Source organism: Oryzias latipes, chromosome 14, assembly GCF_002234675.1.
Source record: "Oryzias latipes chromosome 14, ASM223467v1".
In the NCBI taxonomy this organism is placed as follows: Eukaryota; Metazoa; Chordata; class Actinopteri; order Beloniformes; family Adrianichthyidae; genus Oryzias; species Oryzias latipes.
Window position 1 is genome coordinate 14178992 of NC_019872.2, and position 22360 is coordinate 14201351.

Genomic DNA, 22360 nt, shown 5'->3' on the forward strand with positions numbered 1-22360 from the left:
TTGTTTTCACAACTAAATAGCTTTTAGATCAGCAGTTTTACTTTCTTTCTTGAAAAAAGGTAAAGTTTGTCCAAAATGGATCATATCATATCTGCTGTGCTTTTGACATGTTTTCTTTTGGATAGTCCTTGTAACTAAGACAACATTTCTGCATTAACAGATGTCTGGTGCAAAGGTGCTGCTGTACTTGCAGAGCCTGTCACGTAGGAAACCACTGGAGCCTGAAGGCGAGGTGTCCAACTTTTGCCGCTGCCTGACCACTCTTGACCTGGTAGCGCTCGGGGTCGGCAGCACGTTGGGGGCCGGTGTTTATGTGCTGTCAGGAGAAGTGGCCAGAACTGTGGCTGGTCCAAGTATTATTATCTCTTTTCTGATAGCTGCTGTGGCCTCCATCTTTGCAGGACTATGTTATGCGGAATTTGGAGCTCGTGTTCCAAAAACAGGGTCTGCATATCTCTACAGCTATGTGACGGTCGGGGAGATTTGGGCTTTTATCACTGGCTGGAACTTGATGCTGTCTTATATAATCGGTAAAAATTTATAGCACTCAATAACCATTTCAGTGTAACACACTGGGATGCTGTTATTCTGAAAGTTATCCAAGTGGCCTCCAGAAAGTGGCAAAAAGCCTTTTCCTTTGACTGCATTTTTCCGCTCTAACAAATTGTCCATGTTGCATTTCTTCCCTTGTTGAAGGGACATCAAGTGTAGCCAGAGCATGGAGTGGGACATTTGATGACCTCATTGGGGGTTTAATTTCTATTTCTTTGGAAAAACAAGCTGCAATGGATTTACCTGGTTTAGCCCCTTACCCAGACTTCTTTGCAGCTGGGCTTATCATGCTCTTGGCAGGTATGTTTCATAATCTACACTTTTATTATTTTTAGCAAAGGAACATAAATATGTCATGAGACATGTTTTCTTTGTTTATCTCCAGGAATTCTTTCCTTTGGTGTTAAGGAGTCGGCCACTGTGAATAAGGCTTTTACAGCTGTTAACATACTGGTGTTGCTGTTTGTTATCCTCTCTGGCTTCTTAAAAGGGGACGTCAACAACTGGTACATTGGCAAAGACACTCTTTTGAAATCATATGAGTAAGAACCTCCAATTGTTTTGTATTGTCTGCATAACTGTATTGGCAGTGCAGCTATATTTTGCCTCACTGCTTCAATAAACTGATGACATCATATCTAATAATTTCAGAAATGACACAAGCCTGAATGAAACCAGCAGAATTGGCAGAGGGGGATTTTTTCCTTTTGGCTTTGAAGGAACGTTAGAAGGAGCAGCAACTTGCTTTTATGCATTTGTGGGTTTTGACTGTATTGCTACTACAGGTAAACAAGTTGTTATTATGATTATTTACATTCTATCTATCCACCTTCTACCTTTCTGGAGCGGGTGTGTAGGAGTAGCAGTTTAAACAGAAATGCCCAGACCTCCTTCTTGACAGAAATGTCCTCCATTTAAAGACTCCAAAGTGCTTCCATGTCAGCTGAGAGACAAAATCCCACCAGCGTATTCTAGGTCTTCTCTGGGGCCTCTGCTTGGTGAGACATGCCCTGAAAACCTCCCCAGGGAAATGCCCAGAAGGTATTCGGAAGAAATTCTTGAGCTGCCTCAACTGGCTTCTTTTTATGTAGAGGAGCGGTACTCAGAGCTTCTCACTGCAAGTTTCTCAACTTAAATCTAAGGAAGTGCCCAGCCACCCTACAAAAGATATGAATTTCAGCTGCTTTCACCTGGGATGTTATCATTTAAATCATGACCCAATCCCTTTGCCCATTGCTGAGGGTAGGAACATCAAATCAAGAGCTTTGCTTTTGGACCCAGCTTTTCAGTACAACAGATCACTACAATGAAGACACCTATCCACCTAATTCATCAAAGTTCATTGTGTCTACAAATTTAAACTGAGTTCCTAAATTATTTTTTATCAGACACGGTTTGTTTTTGTCAAATGTACCTATTGTTCCTATCCACCTGTCAATCTGACCCTCCATCCTTCCTCACTCATGAACAAGCCCCCAGAAACTCAGTCACTTGGGGTTGGAACGTCTCCCCTCCACCCCAAATAATCTTTTCTTGACGGAAAACCATGGCCTCTGACTTAAAGGTACAAATTCTCTTTCCCGTTGCTTCACACATCACTGTGAATTGCCCCAGAACACATAGAAGTTCCTGGTTTCATGAAGCCGACAGAACAGCATCATCAGCAAAAAGAAGAATAGAAATCCTCCTGGTTCCCACTTTTTTGATAAAGGGACCACCACTCCAGTATGCCAATCCAGGGGCAACGTCTTCATCTGCCACTTGAGGTTGCAAAGTCCTGTCACCCAAAAGAGTCACATGACTTCCAGAGACTTGAGGTACTCAGGATGAACCTCATCCGCCCCAACTGAGGAGTTTTCTGACCATCTCAGTCAGCTTGGGGATAGACTGGCCCACTCCTGGATGACGTCCTTTGGAATGGTTTCTTGTTTTATTCATTCCCTTTGTATTTCTTTTTAACAAAAGGTATATAAAATAAATTATTTCTAACATAGTGAACCTTTTTTTAAAGTATATAACTCTTTAAATAATAAATGAAATTTTTGTTTGTCTGAAGGGGAGGAAGTTCAGAACCCTCAGAAGTCAATTCCACTTGGTATAGTGGCATCCCTTCTCATCTGCTTCCTGGCTTATTTTGGTGTGTCTGCTGCTTTGACTCTCATGATGCCCTACTGTTTACTCAGCCTTCACAGCCCACTGCCTGTGGCATTCTCATACGTTGGCTGGGGCCCAGCAAAGTATGCAGTGGCTGTTGGATCCCTTTGTGCTCTGTCGACAAGGTTAGAAACACAGTAAATGTATTAGTTTTGGTTTTTAATTTTTCTCTTTCAGATACGCTTATTGTGCTTTAATAGACTTTAATTTAAAGTTCCCAGTTAATAGATAATACATATTAAATCAAGCCTATTCATAACATATTACTTTTTCAAAAAATGAGATAATAAGTGATAGAGTTTAAATAAAGGATTTGATATATCTTCTACAGTTTGCTGGGATCAATGTTCCCGATGCCTCGTGTCCTCTTTGCCATGGCTAGGGACGGGCTGCTCTTCAAACCTCTCAGTAAAATGAGTAACAGACAAAGTCCTGTAATAGCTACACTGGCTTCAGGAATTGTTGCAGGTAAAAACTCTGATCACATAGATATACTTTAATAGAGATGCAGGATGTTTTTCTTTAACCAATCAGCCATGAAATGCCTTTTGCATCATTCATACTATCTATGAGCACCACAACTTAACGTAAATTCCAGAGAAAATAAAACAAGCTGGGATTTGAACTTTCCAAACTACTGGCACTTTAAACTTTTAGAACTACTGCATAATAATATTAACTTTTCAAGCCTTTTCACTTGATCATTGTAACTTTAGTTGGCTAAAATTACAAGACAAGAATTTATTCGGAACAATACAGATTCCTTCTTTCTGTTTGTGAATATAATTTTTTAACTAGAAAGAATCTTATGAATGTGTGCAGTATGAACACATTTCAGTTCAGAAATCTGCTGTACGCTTCCTGCAACAACTCTCTTTGTCCAAAAATGAGAAGTCGCAGACATTTTACTGACTCGAGTACATTTATGCTTTATTCTTCTTAGCGCTAAAATGCAAAACTCAGTATAGAAATACACTTCAAGATAAACTAGATAAACCATTGTTTTAATAGAAGTATGGCTAATCTGGAGTCTTTCCCTTGAGACCTTTTGCTTTTCTGGTATTTTTTTCTTTTCCAAAACACTGCTTTATTTATTTAGAATTACAGATATAAAGTTTAAACCTTTAAATCTACATTTAACTTTAATTAAATGAGGTCACAGGCAAGTGTGTTTATATGCCTATTGTTTATATTTGCAGCTTTTATGGCATTGCTCTTTGACCTGAAGGCACTAGTTGATATGATGTCGATTGGAACGCTTTTTGCCTACACACTTGTTGCTGTTTGCATACTCATATTAAGGTATGGTTTTATTACGTTTTCTAGAAAAAGGTGCTTACATTAAATTTAGTCATGAAAAATTCAGCTCTCTGTGTGTATCAGGAAAATACATTTCAATGAAGGTTGTGTTTTAAACTACTAACCATAACTGTCAGAACTGTTGCTAAAGTTTGGATAAAACTTCTTGGAGCTAAATGCAATACTACATATCTTAATATGCTCTTCCTCATAAAGGTACCAAGTTGACCTCAATGAACATTCAATCACAGGCAAACCAGAGCCTTTCACAATAAGTGGTGTGTTAAGTCCTCCATCTCAAGCAACATTCCGGACATCAAAAAATGTGTCTCTTTTAACTCTTTTTACTAGTAAGTAATTTTTCAAATTAAACTAAACACCATATTAATTGCTATTTTAATCAAACACTAATGTTATGTTGCAGTTTTTTTAGCTGTCATCTTAAGCCTTTTCCTTCTGGAGGCTGCCACCGCCCTGCACACCCATCAGGTGTGGAGTTTGCTTTGTGTCATTGTGCTTGTGCTTATGCTGGTTCTCACAGTTCTAATTATCTGGAGACAGCCACAGAATACATCGAAAGCTGCCTTTATGGTATGTCTCATTTTTTTGTTTTTGTTTTTTCTTCATGATGGAAATTCTTTGATGAAACTGCTAACTAACCATGCTTAGTAAAATAACTGAAAATGAAAGCTGTCACTGAGAACTCACTAAATGATTCTCGCACATATCCATGGGTTTGTCATAACACTTGCACTCCTTGATGTGTGCAGGTTCCTTTAGTGCCCCTGCTTCCGAGTCTTAGCACTTTTATTAATGTATACCTCATGGTTCAGCTTGGATCAGACACCTGGATTCGCTATTCAGTGTGGATGGCTGTAGGTATGAAAAGAATATTGCACTAATTTGAATATTGCTTTAACATTTCTCAAAACATTGTTTTGCATGAGAATAACCACTAGTGATGTCTTTTATGTCTTTTTTTTTATTAGGCTTAATCATCTACTTCTGTTACGGAGTTCAGCACAGTGTCCAAAAACAAAGGCTCCAGAATTCACAGAACCAAGTCCATTTTTAAAGCATTAATGCCACGAAAGAATGAAATTACTGGACCTGGGAAAGATTTTTATTGGTTGACCGTGTGCATATCTCACAGTTGTGTTTTGTGTATTTCTTCCTTTATTGTATGTACAAAAAACTCTTTCTCAATGCTACTATGATTTATCTTCATGTCTTTTTTAGGTTGATGGTGTTTAAGCTGAATGCTTTTATGTAAACCACAAGAATACCAATGTTCTTTATAGATTATATGCAGGCTATGTTTAAATACAGTATGTAATAATTATTGTATTTTTTTATTCTTCTAATTATGCAACAGGGGGTGAAAAAGTTTGTTTTCTTCTTTCAGTTCCCTTTAAGATTGTGTGTGAAATTTTGTTTTTGTTTTATGGAAATGAAAGCAAATGAGTAAAAATATTAATATTAATATAAATATTAAAAACAATGAAACGGTGCACAAAAAATTTCGATCTTTCTTTCGATCTTTTTGGTTGGTTTGCCTTTACTGTTCTTCTGTTTGTCTTTCAAGTTTTATTTTATTTTATTTCATTTTATTTCAGGAACGAAAAAGGAACTCACAAGTTTCGTTTATGTTTCAGAAGGAAGTATTTTAACTGAACACCGTGTCTTCTGCTTCCAGCCAATTGGAGCATAGCATACGCCCTCAAGCAGCCAATCAGCACCTAACTGAGGAGAGCAGCGCATTGTTCAAAAAATTTCAACGCATTCAGGCGGAGTAAACAGCCCGGTAGCCCAGAAAACCGCAGTTGAAAACCCATGGAGAGGATTTACCAGATATTTCGATAGTGTTTAATTCTTTAGACAATTTAGGTGAGACAGAAAGGTTGGCTATTTCAAACATTGGGATCTAAGCGAAGGAATTTAAATCTGACCTGTGCTAATCGGTAAGTTTTTGTTTTGAAAACCTGAATTTTCAAGACATGACAAAACATATAAGGAATAAAAGTTAAGTTGTGCCAATAATTCCCCAAAGTATGCTATGTTAGGTAACATTTGAAGTAAGTGTGTGTTTAGCATAAATACAAAATAGATTCTTCTGTAAATTTCATTTAGGGAGTGCCAACAACACTCATAACGGGAACGTGGTGTGTTTTGTGACAGGAAAACATGGCGTTGGCGTTCTCTTTATCTTCTCCATATGGATGTCCATCCGACGAGGAGGAAGAGATGGCTGTGTTCGAGTCCACAGCAGCAGAGCACGGATGCCTGACCAGGCCGCGTCTGCCTGAGCTCTCGGTCATTTCTCCTGGTCTGGAGCCTCGATCATCTGTTGCAGCTCAGGTGAGGATCTGCTGAATCTTGCAGTTTGGAGTGGTCAAACACAAGGTTTTTGTTCCCGCTATGCACCAAAAATGTTAAAATAATTTGTTTTTTCCTATTTTTATATTTTGAATTTTGGCGTGTTTAGTGTCAAACTTATCAAAATATTAGGGAAAAAAAGCTATAAATTTGGCAGCAATCATTGATTCATGTGTTTTTTCAGAAAGTAGTAAAGAAATCTGGAATCTGTGATGAAGGGAATATGGAGAAGGTGAATGTTTTCCTGCGTATCCGACCGCTTACAGACTTGGAGAAAGAACAGGGCGAAGAGCAGGTGAGTTATGTTGTCATTTCCACAAATACTTTTTTGTGGTTGTTTTCAGTTTTGATGCTTTTTACACTTAATTTTTGCTCCTCTTTCAGGGCAGTGTGACTGTCCAAGATGATGCCACCGTGCTGCTCAAAGCTCCAAGAGAGTCTCAGAATTCAAAGACGGCAGAGAAGGGAGTCACTCAGAGCATTCACAAATTCAGTTTCTCCAAGGTAAAATAACCAAACACTGTATGGTACCTCTAGAAAAGATGGATCCACAATTTTCTGTTTTCTCCTGTTTTCCCAAAGATCTTTGGTCCAGAAACGACGCAGCAACAGTTTTATGATGCCACGCTGAAGAAAATGATAAATGAAGTTCTTAAAGGAGAGAACAGGCTTCTGTATACATATGGTGTCACCAACTCTGGAAAGACCTACACCATCCAAGGTCAATTTTATTCATTCCCTGAGATGTTTTCAGCACAGCATCTGGTTCCTTTACTCCCATATTTGAGTTTTGAATGCCATTTTACAGGCAGCGGTCAGGAAGCAGGCCTCCTGCCTCGAGCTCTAGTATCCCTGTTCAGGAAGCTGCAGGGCCGCCTTTACAGCGCCATGGACCTGAAGCCTGTGATGTCTCAGGATGTGAGGCAGCTCGACTCAAGTGAGGTCAAGATGGAGGAAATTCGCAAAAACTCTCTGCTCAAGGAGGTAAATAGAAATGGAAAGAATGGTGCTATACTTAGATTTTGACACGTAATTTGAGGTGTTTATCGTTATTGACAGGATGAAAATCTAACGTCTCGGCGAGCTGGGACTACCACAGTTTGGGACAGCGGCGTTGGAGGACTTTCCTCCACAACTCAGATCACTACACAACTGGAAGGTGAGGAGGAAAGCCACGTGTTGACAAGTTCTGTCATTTTTAGATGAAAGTAATATGATCTAGTGAGGCATTTCCTACAGGCCCCCACTGTAAGAACGTATTCACCTGCTATTAGACCAAATTTTCTTTTTGCAGACACTGACAGTGTGTGTTTGGAGCCGGACAGCCTTTCTCTCAGTGGAGGGGACGACCTGGAAGAAGGGGTGCAGTTTTCCATCTGGGTGTCCTACTTCGAGATCTACAATGAGTTCCTGTATGACCTGCTGGATACCTCACTCTCCCTGCAGTCCCGAAAAAGAATCACACTGCGGCTGAGTGACGACAAGCAGGGCAACCCCTACGTGAAAGGTAACACCAGCTGGTCCTCTGGAACAAGTCTCTGCTTTGTGTTTGACTGTATAACATGTATACATAACGTTGAGTTCTTCTTCCCCTTTCATCGCCACAGACCTTACCTGGATCCAGGTGCGGAGCGCAGAAGAAGCCTGGAAGGTTTTAAAAGCTGGATGTCGAAACCAGAGCTTTGCCAGCACTCATCTTAATCAAAACTCCAGCAGAAGGTAGGACCCCAGCAAGAGGTTTTCTGTTTTGAATTCTTTTTGTAGCATATCTAATGGTTAATTCATGAATTCAGCCACAGCATCTTTTCCATCCGCGTTCTGCACGTCCACCCCGATGCAGTTCCAGGGCAAGCTTTGCAAATCAGCGAGTAAGTTCAGCTGCAGCAAGCTCAAACTCAGTGACATTATTTTGGGCGCTGCCATGTTTTGATCATGCACTTTCCAGGCTGACTGTGTGTGATCTGGCCGGATCTGAACGCTGCAAAGAGCAGCGTCTTGGAGAAAGGATGAAGGAAGCCACCAACATCAACACCTCCCTTATGACCCTGGGGCGCTGTATCAGCGCCCTGAGGCACAACCAGAACAAGTAGGTGTAAAACTGACACTTTGGTTGGACCGAGCAGAACAAAATGTGGGAGCTGAGTTGTTGAGTGAGGGATATTCAAAGTATTTTGTATCCCGTCAATAGATCACGGCCACCTCAAGTGGTACCCTTTAGGGACAGCAAACTGACGCGCGTCCTGCAGGGCTTCTTCTGTGGGCGGGGAACCTCTTGCATGGTGGTCAACATCAACCCATGTGCTTCCACCTACGACGAAACCCTTCAGGTCCTCAAGTTCTCTGCAATTGCGACGCAGGTCAGAAAACGAGTCCTTTACCTCGACAACTGGACTGGTTTAGCACTGCATAAAAGGACAAAAATGAAATAAAACCGTTCTTTTGCAGCTCGTCCACGGCCCATCTACTAAGACCAGAGTGGCCTACATTCTGTCCATGCTTCGTGAGCAAACGGCCAACAGGAACGAAAGCACTGTGATGGAGGAAGAAGAGGAAGAAAGTGATGTTGAAGACGGAGACATCACCATGTTAAACACTGAGGTAAATGTGTTGGATCTATTCCTGGTGTTCTGTTTTATCTCTGACCTTAAAAAAGATGTAATTTTCTTCTGAGAAATCTGATTTCACTTTGAGTGTTACAACATTTTGCAAGTGTTATGGAATATTTAAGATGAACATCTCATATCTGAAAAATTGTTCCCATTTTTAAATAGTTTAAATGTTTTACATTTTTAAGACTTTGCTGCAAGCAATTGATGTCCTAAAGCGAGAAGTGCGGCGCCAGCGTGAAGAGAAAGTGGCTCTGGAGGCCAACGTGAGGGAGCAGGTGGTCTCTGAGATGATGGAAGTCATCACCAACATGCAGGAAGGTTTCAAGTATGTGTTTTTTGAATAACAATCAGAATTAGTTGTCAATAAAAGTCAGTTGGGGTCAGTTGAATTTAAACTATCAAAAGAAACATTACATCCATGATTCTTTTTTGTGTCAGTGACTCAAAAGTAAAAGTATGCAATAAGTACACGTTTTTCTTTGTTGAGACGGCTTCAGGTGCTTAGCAGTTGCTTTCTTTTAGGGAAACCCTAGAGACTGAGAAAGGTCTGATTGAAGAGCTGTATGAAAACAAGATCGCCTGCCTGCAGAAACATCTGCAGAAATTCTACAGCCGAGAGCTCGAGGTCAGACTTGGATTTTCTATTTTTTTTTTTTTAACAGTTATAGGTTTTGTTTCCTCATAGAGGGTCAGGGTAACCCCCATGTGTCTAAAATCACTGTATGGATGTTTCATAGGAGCGGGATCAGGAGATTGAGGCTTTAAAGGCAGCTCTAAAAGAACAAAAGAAGGCAGCGGAAGGACCGGTCTCTATGCTGGAGCCTTTAGGAGACTCTGATTGTCCTCGGCGGTCGCAGCGGCTCAGCTCCAACGACGTCTGCAGACTGCGAGCTGAACTTGAACAGTGTCGCATCGAGCTTTTCGCCAAGACTCAAGGTAATTCATTTTTTCATGCATGTTTAAAAAGGTTATGTGAAATCGGCTAAATATTGAGTGTCTTAATCTGTTTGAATGCGCAGAACTAATGAAGCTGAGGGCGCAGTCCGAAGTGCCTGGTTCAGCTGGAACTGTCACTGGTGCAGCTGAGCGCAAGCTGCAGGGCTGTCAAAGGGTCAGTCCACTGTCGACTTCTTTTTTTTTTTTCCATTTGTGATTTGTACGAATAAAGGTGATTCATTCTCCAACAGAACCTGCGGCAGCTGCGTCTGGACTTGCTGAGGCTGGGAGAGGAGCTGCAGTCTGGGGAGAGAGCCTGCTGTCGCAACACGGGCGGGGAGAGGCTGCGCCACACATTAACGGCTGCAGATGAGACACTTGTTAAGCAGGTACAGCCGCTTACAGCCAGGAGAGCTTAATCCCTCTGTACACTCTGACTCTCTTGGTGTGCTCGGTCTTCTGTAGCAGGAAAAAAAGGCTTAAAATATGTGCCATTACACTTTCTTAGCTTTTCATGTCAGATGTGAGCAAGCCATCATTACAGCATTTAGAACGTAACTGTTCAGGTGTTTAATTCTCTTTAAATCTCTTTCTTCCCCCCTAAATTCTCTCTTTAACCCCTTGTCATGCACAGGCATCTTTAAAACTAAACCTAGGGTTCTAACACGTTCTCCTGGTGGCGTACTACAGCATGCTGCACTGTTGTCTTACTTCCTCCCCACGTTCAACCGCATCTCCTCCTCTAGTCTCATCTAACCAACTGACTTCTTCTTAGAACCAGATCCTGACGGAGCTGCAGAATGGCCTGATGTTGGTCAAAGCTGAGCTACGGCGCAAAGCGGAGACCCAGATGGGCCGCCCTGAGCTGCAACCGGCGGGCTTCGCCACGCCCACCACATCGGGCTTCTGTAAAAAGCGGGGCTGCACGCCCACCGGCGACACGGAAAACCGCCCGCCACAGAAGCGTCCCTTTTTCCAGTCCCTGTTCCCGCCGCGAACCCCAACACCCAGATACTGCACCCGCGGCGCCGAAGAAGCCAACGCCACCCCATACATGCGGGTTCTAAGGTCACGCCAACAGACCCCCCCTCCTAGCCCAGTCCTCACGCCTCGTAGTGTCAGAGCGAAGCACTGAGCTGAAATTCTCACATCATTCAAAAGAAAAGTTGCTGGTTATCTTTATACTGTTCTCATACGTTAATCGCCTGCTTTTTGCTTAACTTGCTGCCGTGCCAGATAGTTACTTTATAAGCCAGTAAAGCTGCAGGAGACAAAAGGAAACTGATGTGTGTAAGAACATCAAAGTACAAGCTTCTGAAGTAAAAAAGTTTATTTCTGATTCCATTGACTTTAATAAAAGTAAAGTGTAATGGAAGCTCATGTTTGCAGTAACTTTTAAACTGTTTTGAATAAAAATGAAACGGCTTTGATCTTATTTTGATTCAAAAATGTGTTACTGATTCATTGGAAGAAACCTATACGTTTTGGGTTTTTTTAACTGGCATTTCCAAGTGCTTGCCGTAAGTTTTTAAAGGAAAAATAAATGTATTTTTTCTTTTTCTGGTGAGGAACTTGATCCAGTTGTCCTCAAACATTATCAGCTTGACTGCAGTGTTTCCATGACCAAAGACACCTTTTTTTGGGAGGTAGGGATGCTCTTTAGCTAATAAGCTTTAATATATAATTATATGCTGCATGGATCTGTGTTTATGTAAATATTTCACATCCTTCTCAATGTCTGGTTTTGCACATTAGTATTTAGCCAGTTTGGTCTGAATAAAATGGGATTCATAAAAAATGGTTTGCATGTATTTAATGTGAGAATGTAAGAAAAGTTTCACACATTTATTTATTTTTCCCAACAAATAGCACGTTTCTGTTTGTACACTGGTAGCAAAAATGCATCATATGTTGTCCAGAATTGCCTTTAAGTGAGAAGAAGGCAGAAAATGTATTAAAAATATAAACAGTCTGAATGTTAGGGAGTAAAGGAGATCAGGTTGAGAGGAGACACCCTCCTCACTGGTGTGTTGTTGTTTGACAGCGGAGCGAAGAGATCTGCAGACGGCGTCTCTGTCTGATCCCTCACCTGTGAGATCTGCCTCAACAGAGCCTTTCCTTCTTCGCGAGCCTGCGGGAGCCACAAGCTTTAGTCAGCACTGACGTCACAACGGAGAACAGGAAGCTAGGATTGTGCTGTGACTCACATCATTGTAGTCACAGCAGCGTTGAGCGCAGAGGGACGCCTCGTCATACAACTTGTTCTTGAAATAGTACTGACCCAGGTAGCGCAGGGCTGTGCTTACTTCTGCGTGCTCCAGTTGTTCCTGAGAGCAAAACGTGGCAGCTAAGACCATCAAAATTGTTAATACTGTCTTAAATGTTTAAAATCCAAATTAAAGGCAAGAAAAAAAAGCGTTTAAAGTCTGTATCCAGTGAAAATTCTCATATATAAAGACAATGAGGCTTAACATTGCATTTGAGTAGTTCTTTGTTTAAATCGTGGATCAGGAGTAGACAAAAAAAATAACGTTTAAAAAGGAGCTTATTTGTGAGCGAAAATTTGCTGGCGAAACCACAAGCTAACTGGGAAGGGGAATGGGCGGCGGGGTTGCTCTGGCCAAATGATTCTGCCCACAACTCAAAGGGAAGTTTCTAATGATTTACTGCCGCTCTGCAGAAATTATCCCGGAGAATGACAGGTTCTTTGAATTGTGGCTAAGAATAGGATAATCATAATTAAAAGACTACTGGGAACGCTTTTACAAAAGATGATCGGAGTGGGAGTTTTAAGTTATTTATTTATTTTACACAAAATAAAGAAAAAAACTGGATCAGGAAAGAATCCCTTTGAAATCCTTTCACGAATCAGCCGACTTCTCTTTCACTTACCGCACAAGAAAAAATGTCCTGAATGTAAAACATGTAACATCGAGCAGCATCATCCGACTCGTTCAGCTGCTCGTGGAGCCTGCGGGAAAACCGCAAGGAGATCTCTTAAAATACGTTGCAGAACAAACTCGATTGTCCCACACGCAATATGTCATTGAGGGCAAAACGTACTTAGCTAGTTTGAGCAGAGCCATTTTTTCTACATCGCCAACAGAGTATGCCCTCCAGTAGCACTGTGAATACATTCAAACTTTAGAAGATCTACTGAATAAAACTCGAGTCACAGACTTTTAGAAGACTCCCACCTTTTTGGCTTCACCTTGCTGTGACAGTTTTTCATAGCTTTCACCCAATGCCACCAACATGCGTGAGTCATTTGGTCTGGAAATATAAATCAAAACAATGAGATAAAGACTTTCCCAACTGTCCTTTACATCTAAAAAGAATCCAAACCTGAGCTGATGAGCCTTTCGATAATAGTACAAACAATAAAAGGGCATCTTGAGAATCTCGTAAGTCTGTCCCAGGCCATACCAGGCCCTGTAATCACGCTTATTCACTTCTATGGCATGCCTGGAGGGAAAAAAAAGGCAGACAAAGTAGTCTTACAATACCAGTACAACTGGTTTCTAATATTCCAACATGTGTGGAGGACTGTATGTTTAGTATGCGCAAGTTGAGATATCCCGTCAGACCTGTATGCTTGGATGGCTGCTGACGTGTTCTTCATCTCCATGTACTCGTGGCCCATCAGGGTCCAAGCTCCGAGACATCGAGGGTTCAGCTTGAGAGCCCGCTGGAAGTACAGCGCTGCCTTCTCGTGCTGGGAGCGTAAGCTGTAGTAGTTACCTGTAGATGAGGTCAATTTACTACAGGTAAACATCGGGTACACATACAGAGCGGCTCTGCCCCCCCCCGGTGTTCCAAACAGGAAGTACCCAAGAAACCAAAATCGCATAGACTTCTATTGAGAAATAAGCAGCTACTATTTAGTCATTCTGTTTGTTAGAATAAATAGTCCTTTTATTGACATGTTCTTGATTATCCAATTTTTTCCCCGTTTATTTTATTTACTATAAGTTATAAACTGACTAATCAGATGCCTCAACTAAAGTGTGTACTCTTACACTGAACGTTTAAAACGTTTGACAGGCAGATTCTCCTGAGCCTGCTGTCAAGTGAATGGGGTGTGGCCTTCCAACAAGCTCACTCCTGATTGGCGAGAGTGGTTGTAATAGAAAAGCTCACATACACTGACTAGGACCAATCACTGCGTACTGACGCCGTCTGGCTCCTACATGTCGGCATCACGAAAAAATGGTTAATGAATTGACTTTATTTTGTTGGAGCTGAAAATAAGCCATTTTCTATGGGTGACATCATGCTCACTCAGTCCAGGTCTCATATACAGTCAATTGTACACATGCAGGATAGATTCACTGTGCAGAACATGAGGTTTATTTTAATATCCAGTTAAAAATAGTGACTTTCAAGAAATTAAAAGGATGCTTTATACATACAAACACCCTTTACAATGACCTTCCATGTTAACCTCTTATTTACAAACTGCGACATTTGGACTTATTCCTAATGAAACATTGAACAATGTTTTTTATTAATTGATTCTTGATTGCCTAATTTCGCAATTCAATAAAAAAATTCGAAAGTAATAATTTTGTTCACTTAAATTAAGACAGAAACGGAAGTGTTTGATTAGTTCCGCTTAGCGCTCACCAATAACACAACAAGTCTCCACTCTGTATTTGTCGATCTCCACCAGGTTGTGGGCCAGATAACTCAACTCTGGTTTCATACCCTGTAAAGCAAATACAACTCAGGTGAAAACTGGTCTGAAAAAACAACAACATATTAACTTGAGTGGTTTAACCCTCACTACTCTTCAGAGATCCGAGCCAGGGTGGCACATTACAAATGGTGAACTCACCTTGACATACAGCAGGTTGGAGAACGTGTCCATGTTGTCGATGCGACACGGATCCTGCTCTCTCAGCTCATTGAACAAAGCCAAAGCTTGATCGATATCTGAAATAAATTGACACGAGTCGGCTGTAAGGTTCATCCCCTCACTCTATTATTGAGCTGACATTTCAAGTTCTCCTTTATCTGGTGGAAACCGAACCTCTAATGTTGTGGTAGGCCACGGCAATCTGTGAGATAATGTAGGTGCTCTTGGAAAAGCCAGCCTGGATGAGGCTATGATATTTCTGCAGCGCCTCTTTGATCATCTGCAGCTCTGTGTACATTTGGGCCATGAAGAAGTCTTTAACCCAGCAGTCGGGCAGAGACAGAGACTTCAGCTAAACAGGAGAAAATTACAACAACAAGAAATAAACACTGGTTGTGTTAATAAATACTCATCAAACGAATTAATTCCTTATCTTAAAAGTCAAAGTAGAAAATCTATGCATCTTAACTGACTCAAATATTTAATAGTGATCTTTAGTGTGTCAAATGGAATGAAATAAAAGGCTACTACCATGTCAATATTGGTGACGAGGTTACTGAGCTCTAGCCATGCGCCCCAGTGAAGAGGAAGAGCATGAAGTGCCTCCACTAAGACGTCCACCGCCTCCTTAAGGAGATCAAGTTTTCGTAGAACAACTCCATACCTGTGTGACATGAAGAAGACACAATGTAAGATTGGCCTCCATGAAAACAGGTTGAATAATTTAAAAAAAGTGGAAACTTGAAAGGAAGGGTATATACAGATAGAGGGCAAAGCCATCCAGCTCTCCTGCTGAGTGCTTCTTGCTGAGCTCAACTCTCAGTTCTCGCAGAGCTTCATTGCGCACCTGACCCTTCTCCAAAGGACCTGGGAACCAAAAAGAAAGCATATAGAGTCAAGAAGTTTCAATGTTTAGCTCTTTTATTGGGAAATGAAGGGGACTCCTCACCCAGGCTATCCACGGTCTCATCATCTTTCTTTTTCTCACCTGACTGGAGAACAAAAAACACATTTCATGTTTCCCATTGTCTTGTTCCAAAACATGGTGGAACATCGAAACAGAATCAGCCGAATCTTACCAAATAACGAGAATACATGTAGAGGAAGTAAGCTTTCTGACTACAGCAGGCTCTCAGAAAGTAAGCAGCACGGTCGTACTCTTTCAGGTCAAAGTAGGACTTGGCCAAAGTGACTGCATCCAGGTCTCGAGCATCCTCCTGAGGGTGGACAGATGATTAGATTTCATACATGCATTATCCCTCTAACATTTGGATCTATTTCATATGAAAACATTTTTTTTTGTTCCAATAAGATTTTTATTTATTTAAATTTCAATATTTAAATACTTCTAATATCTAACTTCAAAAATTTTGTAGAAAGGGTCACATAAAAAACAGGCATCTGCATAAATTATTAGCAAACGTCCACTGTTTTTTTCCCCTTCATTCTTTTTTTTGTAGAATGAAAAGGTTTCCTAGAAAATCAGGAGCAGACCTCTGTGAATGGAGGTGGTGAGGGCAGCTCATCTTTGGGAAGAGGGTCCAAAGCAAACGCCAGTTCAGAAGCCCTGCAATAAAAACAGAAAACTTAACAACTCTCCAATATTTCTATCTTCACAAAAATAAACAATGTGGCCCTACCCTTTGAAAAACGCAGTTTCTTTAAGTGTACTACAAGTGTACTTTGTCGATAAGGGCGGCAGCATACTGAAGTTTTTTTTTTTTTTTTTAAATCATCAATACCTTCTATGTAAACTTAAATCGTTCCAATTTAGTCTGAGGAAATATTCAGTGTACTACACTATACATGGTCTATAGCATATTTGCTAAACTTATTCTCAAGTATTCTTAGTACAGTAAACTTCAAGTGTACCACTTTTTGCTAGGGCTAATGATGTAGCTGGGATAAAGAATGTAAACAAACACAATAACCTAGGTTCAGTGAGTCTACATGACTATTTACTTTAAATTAATCCACCATAATTGCCATTTTACTCTAACAGAACAACACGAAAAAGCGCAGGCTATTTTTGGGATTAATCTAATAGATTAAATATAATAATTATACAGATTAAGTGTGAAAGTATTTCAAAGATCTCAAGAGAGTCACATCAGCACAGAGCTAACGCAGCTAATTAGACCATTAGCGTTAGTTATCGTAAGTTATTTACAAACAGACATTAGCTGAGGACAGACAGTTAATATCGCAATAATAACTCTCAGGTTTACCACTTGGCGCTGTGCAAAAGTCCCCTGTCTTTGCAAAGAGAAATTACAGATATGAGCTGCTTTTTTATCTGAACCAGGTCCCCAAACTCTGCACACAGAGCCGCCATTTTCGTATTCTGCCAAGCAAGCACACTATTGGCTGATTTCACCAAGATTCCCACCTTTTCCTTTTTATTTCTTTTCAAAATAAAAGACTTCCTGACAACTACATTTTTTGAGGAGAAAAGTGGATGCAGTTGTAAATAGGGACAAAATTGGGATATAATATCATTTGTACTATATTACTTTCAGACAGAATATTTGTAATGAATTATCCATAAATAATTTTGTTCATATACTTTGAGATGTAGACTTTACACATTTGGCCTTTTTTTAGTAACATTCTTTTTTACACAACAAAGGGAAACAAATCCTGTTATTTTCAGGGTTACTTATAGAAACAGTAATCAACCAATGTGAAAATTCTTTTTTTATATATATATTAACCATAAAAAATACATCACAGGATCATCAGTAAAGTGCAACAGTTTTTAATTTTAATTTTTTATTTAATTTTTTTGGTCTTGTGAATACTTTTTACCTGGGATTCACATGTCACAGAGGTTACATTACAAACTTAGCAAAAAAACTTCAAATGGAGGTGATCTGCATATGAAGATAGAACTTAATCTTGTTCTGTGGTAAGGTCAAACCCAAGGCTTTTGATGATAACCCCCAACAGATTGGGACTCAAATTTACGAATGTGAGCTCTTTGTTCAGCAGGGTTTTCATTACAAGTTACAGCAAGTTGCTCCACTCTGCTGCTATTTTTAATACACAAAAGCATGACGTCAGGGCAGGATAAAAACTCCCCACCTATTTCTGTTGCTATTTACAGACTCACTGAATGTGTTAAAAAAAGAAACTTTGGTACAGAGGTAAAATTAGATTTCTCAGCTCACATCAACATATTTAGCCTTCAAATGAGCCGTTAACCAAAGGAGTTTCTAAAACCACCAAACATATTAATGATAAGAATAAATTATTCTGAACCTTTTTGTGCAAATTGGTGCACATTTCTTTAGCTTCTCCATGAAGTTGAAGAAAATAGAAAAGAAACCTCAGCTTCTGAGGATTTTTTTGCTTTCAAACTGAGCTGCATTAAAAATCCCTTAATCCCAAACCAGGGTTAAATACTTGATTGGGAAAAACTGTCAAATTTCATGGTAAAAGTTCACCAATAAAGTAAAGATGTCATTTATAACCCAGCATTTTCAAGTGCACCACTCTCTTCAGATTAACTATCTGACATACAGAGTGCAAAAAGTTGAATAAAAATTAAGGGAATTTCAAAATGCTGCTTTTTTCTATGCATACAGGAACCTTGAAATCTATAAAATAAAATGTCAAACAACCCCAATGTTTGCTGTTAGCCACATTTTACCGGAATAGAAACATCCAAAGAATCAGTAGAGGACCACATTCTGCTAATCAAAATTTAATAAGCTGGAGTACCTCATGTTTGTTATGGTCACTAAAATGAATTTATCAATTGCTCCACAGTGAACAACTAAAAACATAAAACTCAATTTCCTAAGTACACCATTGTCTTTGTACTCAGGAAACTGAGTCAAAAACCTAAAATATGAGAAAATACCATGACCTTAAGTTTGACCTAGAAGTTTTTTTAAACATCCAATTCAAACAAACAAACAAAAAACCTGTATCAAAATGACACCTGTGACCTCCTTTTTACATGTCAGACCAAGGTGCTCCTCTTAACTAAATACATCCCTAATCTTCTTTCACTTTTGGCTTCTCCCATCAGGGGTCGCCACAGCGAAACAACCCTCCCATGAGGATGTGTCGCATGTTTAACTTGCCAATGTTTTTACGCAGGATGCCCTTCCTGACGCAACCCTCTCAATCCAACCGGGCTTGGCAGAGAAGGGAATAAATACATCCCTAATACTTTCTTAAAATCAGCTTACTATCATCCGTGAAAGAGGTACCTTTGCTCACGGCTGGGTATAAAATAGAAGAAAAAAGACATAGATTAAGTTAAGCTGCTTTTTGGATAGCTAGGCTTCATAAAAGAACTGAAGGTTTTGATGATTGGAGTCAGAGACAGATATTTATGATGCGTCAATTCCACATTCCTCCAGAAGGTGGCACCACCCAACCTGATTTATGAATTATTTAATTTCACTGAAAACAAAAATATTGAAAATCAATATGGGAATCTAAATATATGGGTACATTTCTGCGAAGTTCTCCTAAATTATGAACTGGTGAGATAACAAACCATAATATTTTTTATTAAGTTTTTGGTATGCAGGAACTTGGTCTGGAATGGGATGAGTGGATGAGAGCTATAAAAAAAATTCTGCAGAACTGCACAGTAACTCTGAGGCTTTAGCTAATGAGTGTTCATCAACACTCCCATTACTTAACATAAGAGTAATTATAGTAATAATAATTTCAAAAATGAAAGATTTCCATGATTGATGGTATTCTACTTAATCATTTACTTCTGGGACTGGACGAGATGAGTTTCCTTTGATCTTACTGTAGTTTCTGTACCATCCTGCTGCTTTTCTTTTCCTCAACTGGGCATCACCTGACAGACGCTTCTTATATTCCACACAAAGGAAAAGCCACTTTGAGAGACTGACAAAGTAATCAAGCAGCTCTGTGGTTTACAAGGCCAAGCACATGCCTCAGTGAGCAGGTTGAAAAAGGTGCAGAGACAGAACATGTAGTCCATCCCTTGCACTCAACTTTTCCAACTTACATACACACAATTATGCACACAGACATACACACACCCTTCTGAAGCCTTGCTTTTTTTCTTCTTACCTCTACAGTACTCAATTTACTCACTATTCCTGCAGCCATGGAGCAGTGAAGTGCACAATGCTGCAGACACAGAATGTTGATGCAGGTTTGGTTGGTGTGGACTCTTTAATTGAAGTAGAATCTTTCATCTGGTTTGAGCAAAATCTATACAACACATTCTTATGCATAAAATGCTGAGCTTTAAAGACCAAAGTCCTCTGACAATGCACATGTGAGGAGGGTGGTGATTAGATTCTGTTTGTGGAAAACCATGAAAGACGTTCAACTTGTATTCTTCAAAGGACCTGATAAAAGGTTTCTATGAGCTTAATGTGGATGAGTGTTCAGTATGTGTTCCAAATCGGAAGCTGCACACCCTTTCAGAAAGGAACCCTGGGTAAAGCCGCTTTCTACTATTCCCTGTCGTATTCCTCTCAGCAGCCGTACATCAAAGCAGCATTTGATGGTGGCCGAGATTTTGAAAACATGATCAGCCCAAATGACAAGGCAAAACGAAGCATATTTCTAAGCAAGGAGGCAGCAACGTTCTCCTTTAACGCTAAGCAGTCCTGTACATCTGCTCTGTTTGTGTAAGTAAGCGTGAAATGAGACTTTACTGGCATGCCTGGTCCCTGTGGTTTTGATCTTCAGGGCCCTGTTCAGGACCTCATGATTGGCCACTGATGATGTTGTTTAGTTGGATGGAGTACAGCCATCAGCCATGTCTCATCAGGCAAGCCGCCACCTGAGCACTGGGCACAGGGACAGCTACACACAAACTTCCAACAAATGGATAATGAAATGATTTAGAGCTAAATTATATGTTTTAGTTGCACCATGGAGGGTTTTTTGAGTGTGCTTCCTTTTAAAACCAACATCTTAGTAAGACTGATACATAAGAAAACTTTTGCTTTATTTTTTCCTGTTTTTGACTTTCTTTTTTGTTTAGTAGATAGAAGAAGATTAGATGGAAGAGCAGGTGAGGAAAACGACATGTAGAATGCTGCAATAACTGTATCCTCCACATCAAGGTGCTGTGTGATCTATCCTGGAAGCAAAACACACCATAAACAACACTTCAGACAGATGTGTTGTGTCAGTGCACAGAAGAGGAGAGCGGGACGTGTTTCACCCGTGGGATTAATTTGCCTTTTTCGGACAGGTGCTGAGAGGAGACACAATAAGTCTAACGTTACATGCAGCCTCCTCCCACCCACCCCCAGCCTCAAAACTCCACGGGACTCTGGGAATATGTAACAGGCTAATTCAGACGGAAAATCTCTGTCAGCGTTGGCTTTTTACACCGCTGTTATTAAATCCTGTAACAAGACACCATTTGTACTGGAGGAGGACTCTGAGTAATGCAGAGTTGGGATGGGAGCAGCAGTCGGTCAGCAGAGAGTCTGAGTCAGCCTTGATTAAAAACTCAGCACTGAATTGTAATTTAACCATGAGGTTTTATGGTGCACAGGTTTTATATAGCATGTTTTTTTGTTTTGTTTTAATATACCGGTAAGTATTATTCAATATCAAAGCATCAGGAGCAGGAGTGATGTCAGGCAGATCTGGTCACAGAATGAGCCACTCACATGTAATTATCAGCAGATATAATTCGGGTTAGAGGTGGCAGCAGTTGCTGTGAATGGGAATGATGGCTTACTCCACCCAGGGCTATGTAAATACATTATTTAATATTGTATGATTCATTACTTTATACATGAATACTGATGTCAATTCTCTTTCCTCCAAGAAACCTTGAAGATATTTTACTAATTCATAAAAGGACTGTGTGTTCCCTCTACCGATTGTGCCATGTTTGACGATTATTTGGAAAAAGCGTCAGAAATGTGTGTCACTGCTGTGAGGATTGTCACATTTAAGTAGTTTTATAGCAACTTCAAAAATTTGTAGGGGGATAACAGTAAAAGCTGGGTAGGATGTGGGGGGGAAACATTGACTATCTGCCAAATTGCTTTTATTTCATGACCAAACCATGGTTTATCTGTTTGGTGAAAAGGTTCCGGTTACTCTGTCACTGCAGTTTTTTTTAAACAAATATGAAACAACACAAATATATGAGAGAAGAAACAGCAGGAATTCATGAAAAATGCCTGTAATTGGTCATACCAATGCTTGTCAGTCTTATATTTAAGACCCTTTCTGATAAAAATGCTTTTTACATGTTCATCTGGCATTTATTTGAATTATGGAGGACACATATTAAGAAATTTAAGCTTAAATGGCATTTTAATCAGGAGCAGAAGAAAATAGCTTATTTGTGATGTAGAAAACACACTGGGTGGGGCCACAAGTTCCATGCCCTAAGATGTCAGTAATGGGGAGGGGAAGAGGGGTGGGCTTACTCCACACCAACAGTCCCACCCACAACTCCAAGGTGAATTTCTTATGAACTTCTGCTGCTCTGCAGAAACTTTGTCCCATAAAATGACACAGGTTTAATTGATTTTGGCTAAAAATGGCAAAAAACCTAACTAAAAGACCACATGGGAACATTTTTAAAATAGGTCGA

The 22360-nt window shown here is 40.1% G+C and overlaps 3 protein-coding genes across 3 annotated transcripts; 2 read left to right on the forward strand and 1 right to left on the reverse strand.

Moving 5' to 3' along the window:
• Positions 1 to 5416, forward strand: LOC101159936 (cationic amino acid transporter 2-like). Its single transcript, XM_011483468.3, has 11 exons — positions 1 to 530; positions 697 to 852; positions 938 to 1094; positions 1204 to 1337; positions 2609 to 2831; positions 3038 to 3174; positions 3906 to 4008; positions 4222 to 4355; positions 4430 to 4596; positions 4776 to 4884; positions 4995 to 5416. The coding sequence occupies exons 1-11, from the start codon at positions 161 to 163 to the stop codon at positions 5078 to 5080; spliced, it is 1776 nt and encodes a 591-aa protein (XP_011481770.1). The 5' UTR covers positions 1 to 160; the 3' UTR covers positions 5081 to 5416.
• Positions 5417 to 5740: 324 nt separating this feature from the next.
• kif20a (kinesin family member 20A) lies at positions 5741 to 11361 on the forward strand. Its single transcript, XM_004076352.4, has 19 exons — positions 5741 to 5966; positions 6184 to 6363; positions 6566 to 6676; positions 6766 to 6885; positions 6964 to 7102; positions 7190 to 7365; positions 7441 to 7540; positions 7676 to 7888; positions 7989 to 8100; positions 8175 to 8249; positions 8327 to 8467; positions 8570 to 8738; positions 8827 to 8979; positions 9176 to 9315; positions 9513 to 9615; positions 9728 to 9926; positions 10010 to 10101; positions 10178 to 10315; positions 10702 to 11361. Exons 2-19 carry the CDS (start codon positions 6190 to 6192, stop codon positions 11059 to 11061), a joined length of 2715 nt encoding a protein of 904 aa, XP_004076400.1. The 5' UTR covers positions 5741 to 5966; positions 6184 to 6189; the 3' UTR covers positions 11062 to 11361.
• Positions 11362 to 11756: 395 nt separating this feature from the next.
• Positions 11757 to 17146, reverse strand: cdc23 (cell division cycle 23). Its single transcript, XM_004076351.4, has 16 exons — positions 17013 to 17146; positions 16279 to 16351; positions 15864 to 16001; positions 15734 to 15776; positions 15546 to 15651; positions 15316 to 15448; positions 14959 to 15136; positions 14764 to 14861; positions 14553 to 14634; positions 13514 to 13667; positions 13272 to 13391; positions 13124 to 13199; positions 12990 to 13051; positions 12819 to 12897; positions 12134 to 12253; positions 11757 to 12057 (listed from the first exon to the last, which is right to left on the reverse strand). Exons 1-16 carry the CDS (start codon positions 17117 to 17119, stop codon positions 11905 to 11907), a joined length of 1722 nt encoding a protein of 573 aa, XP_004076399.1. The 5' UTR covers positions 17120 to 17146; the 3' UTR covers positions 11757 to 11904.
• Between the last annotated feature and the right edge of the window lie 5214 nt (positions 17147 to 22360).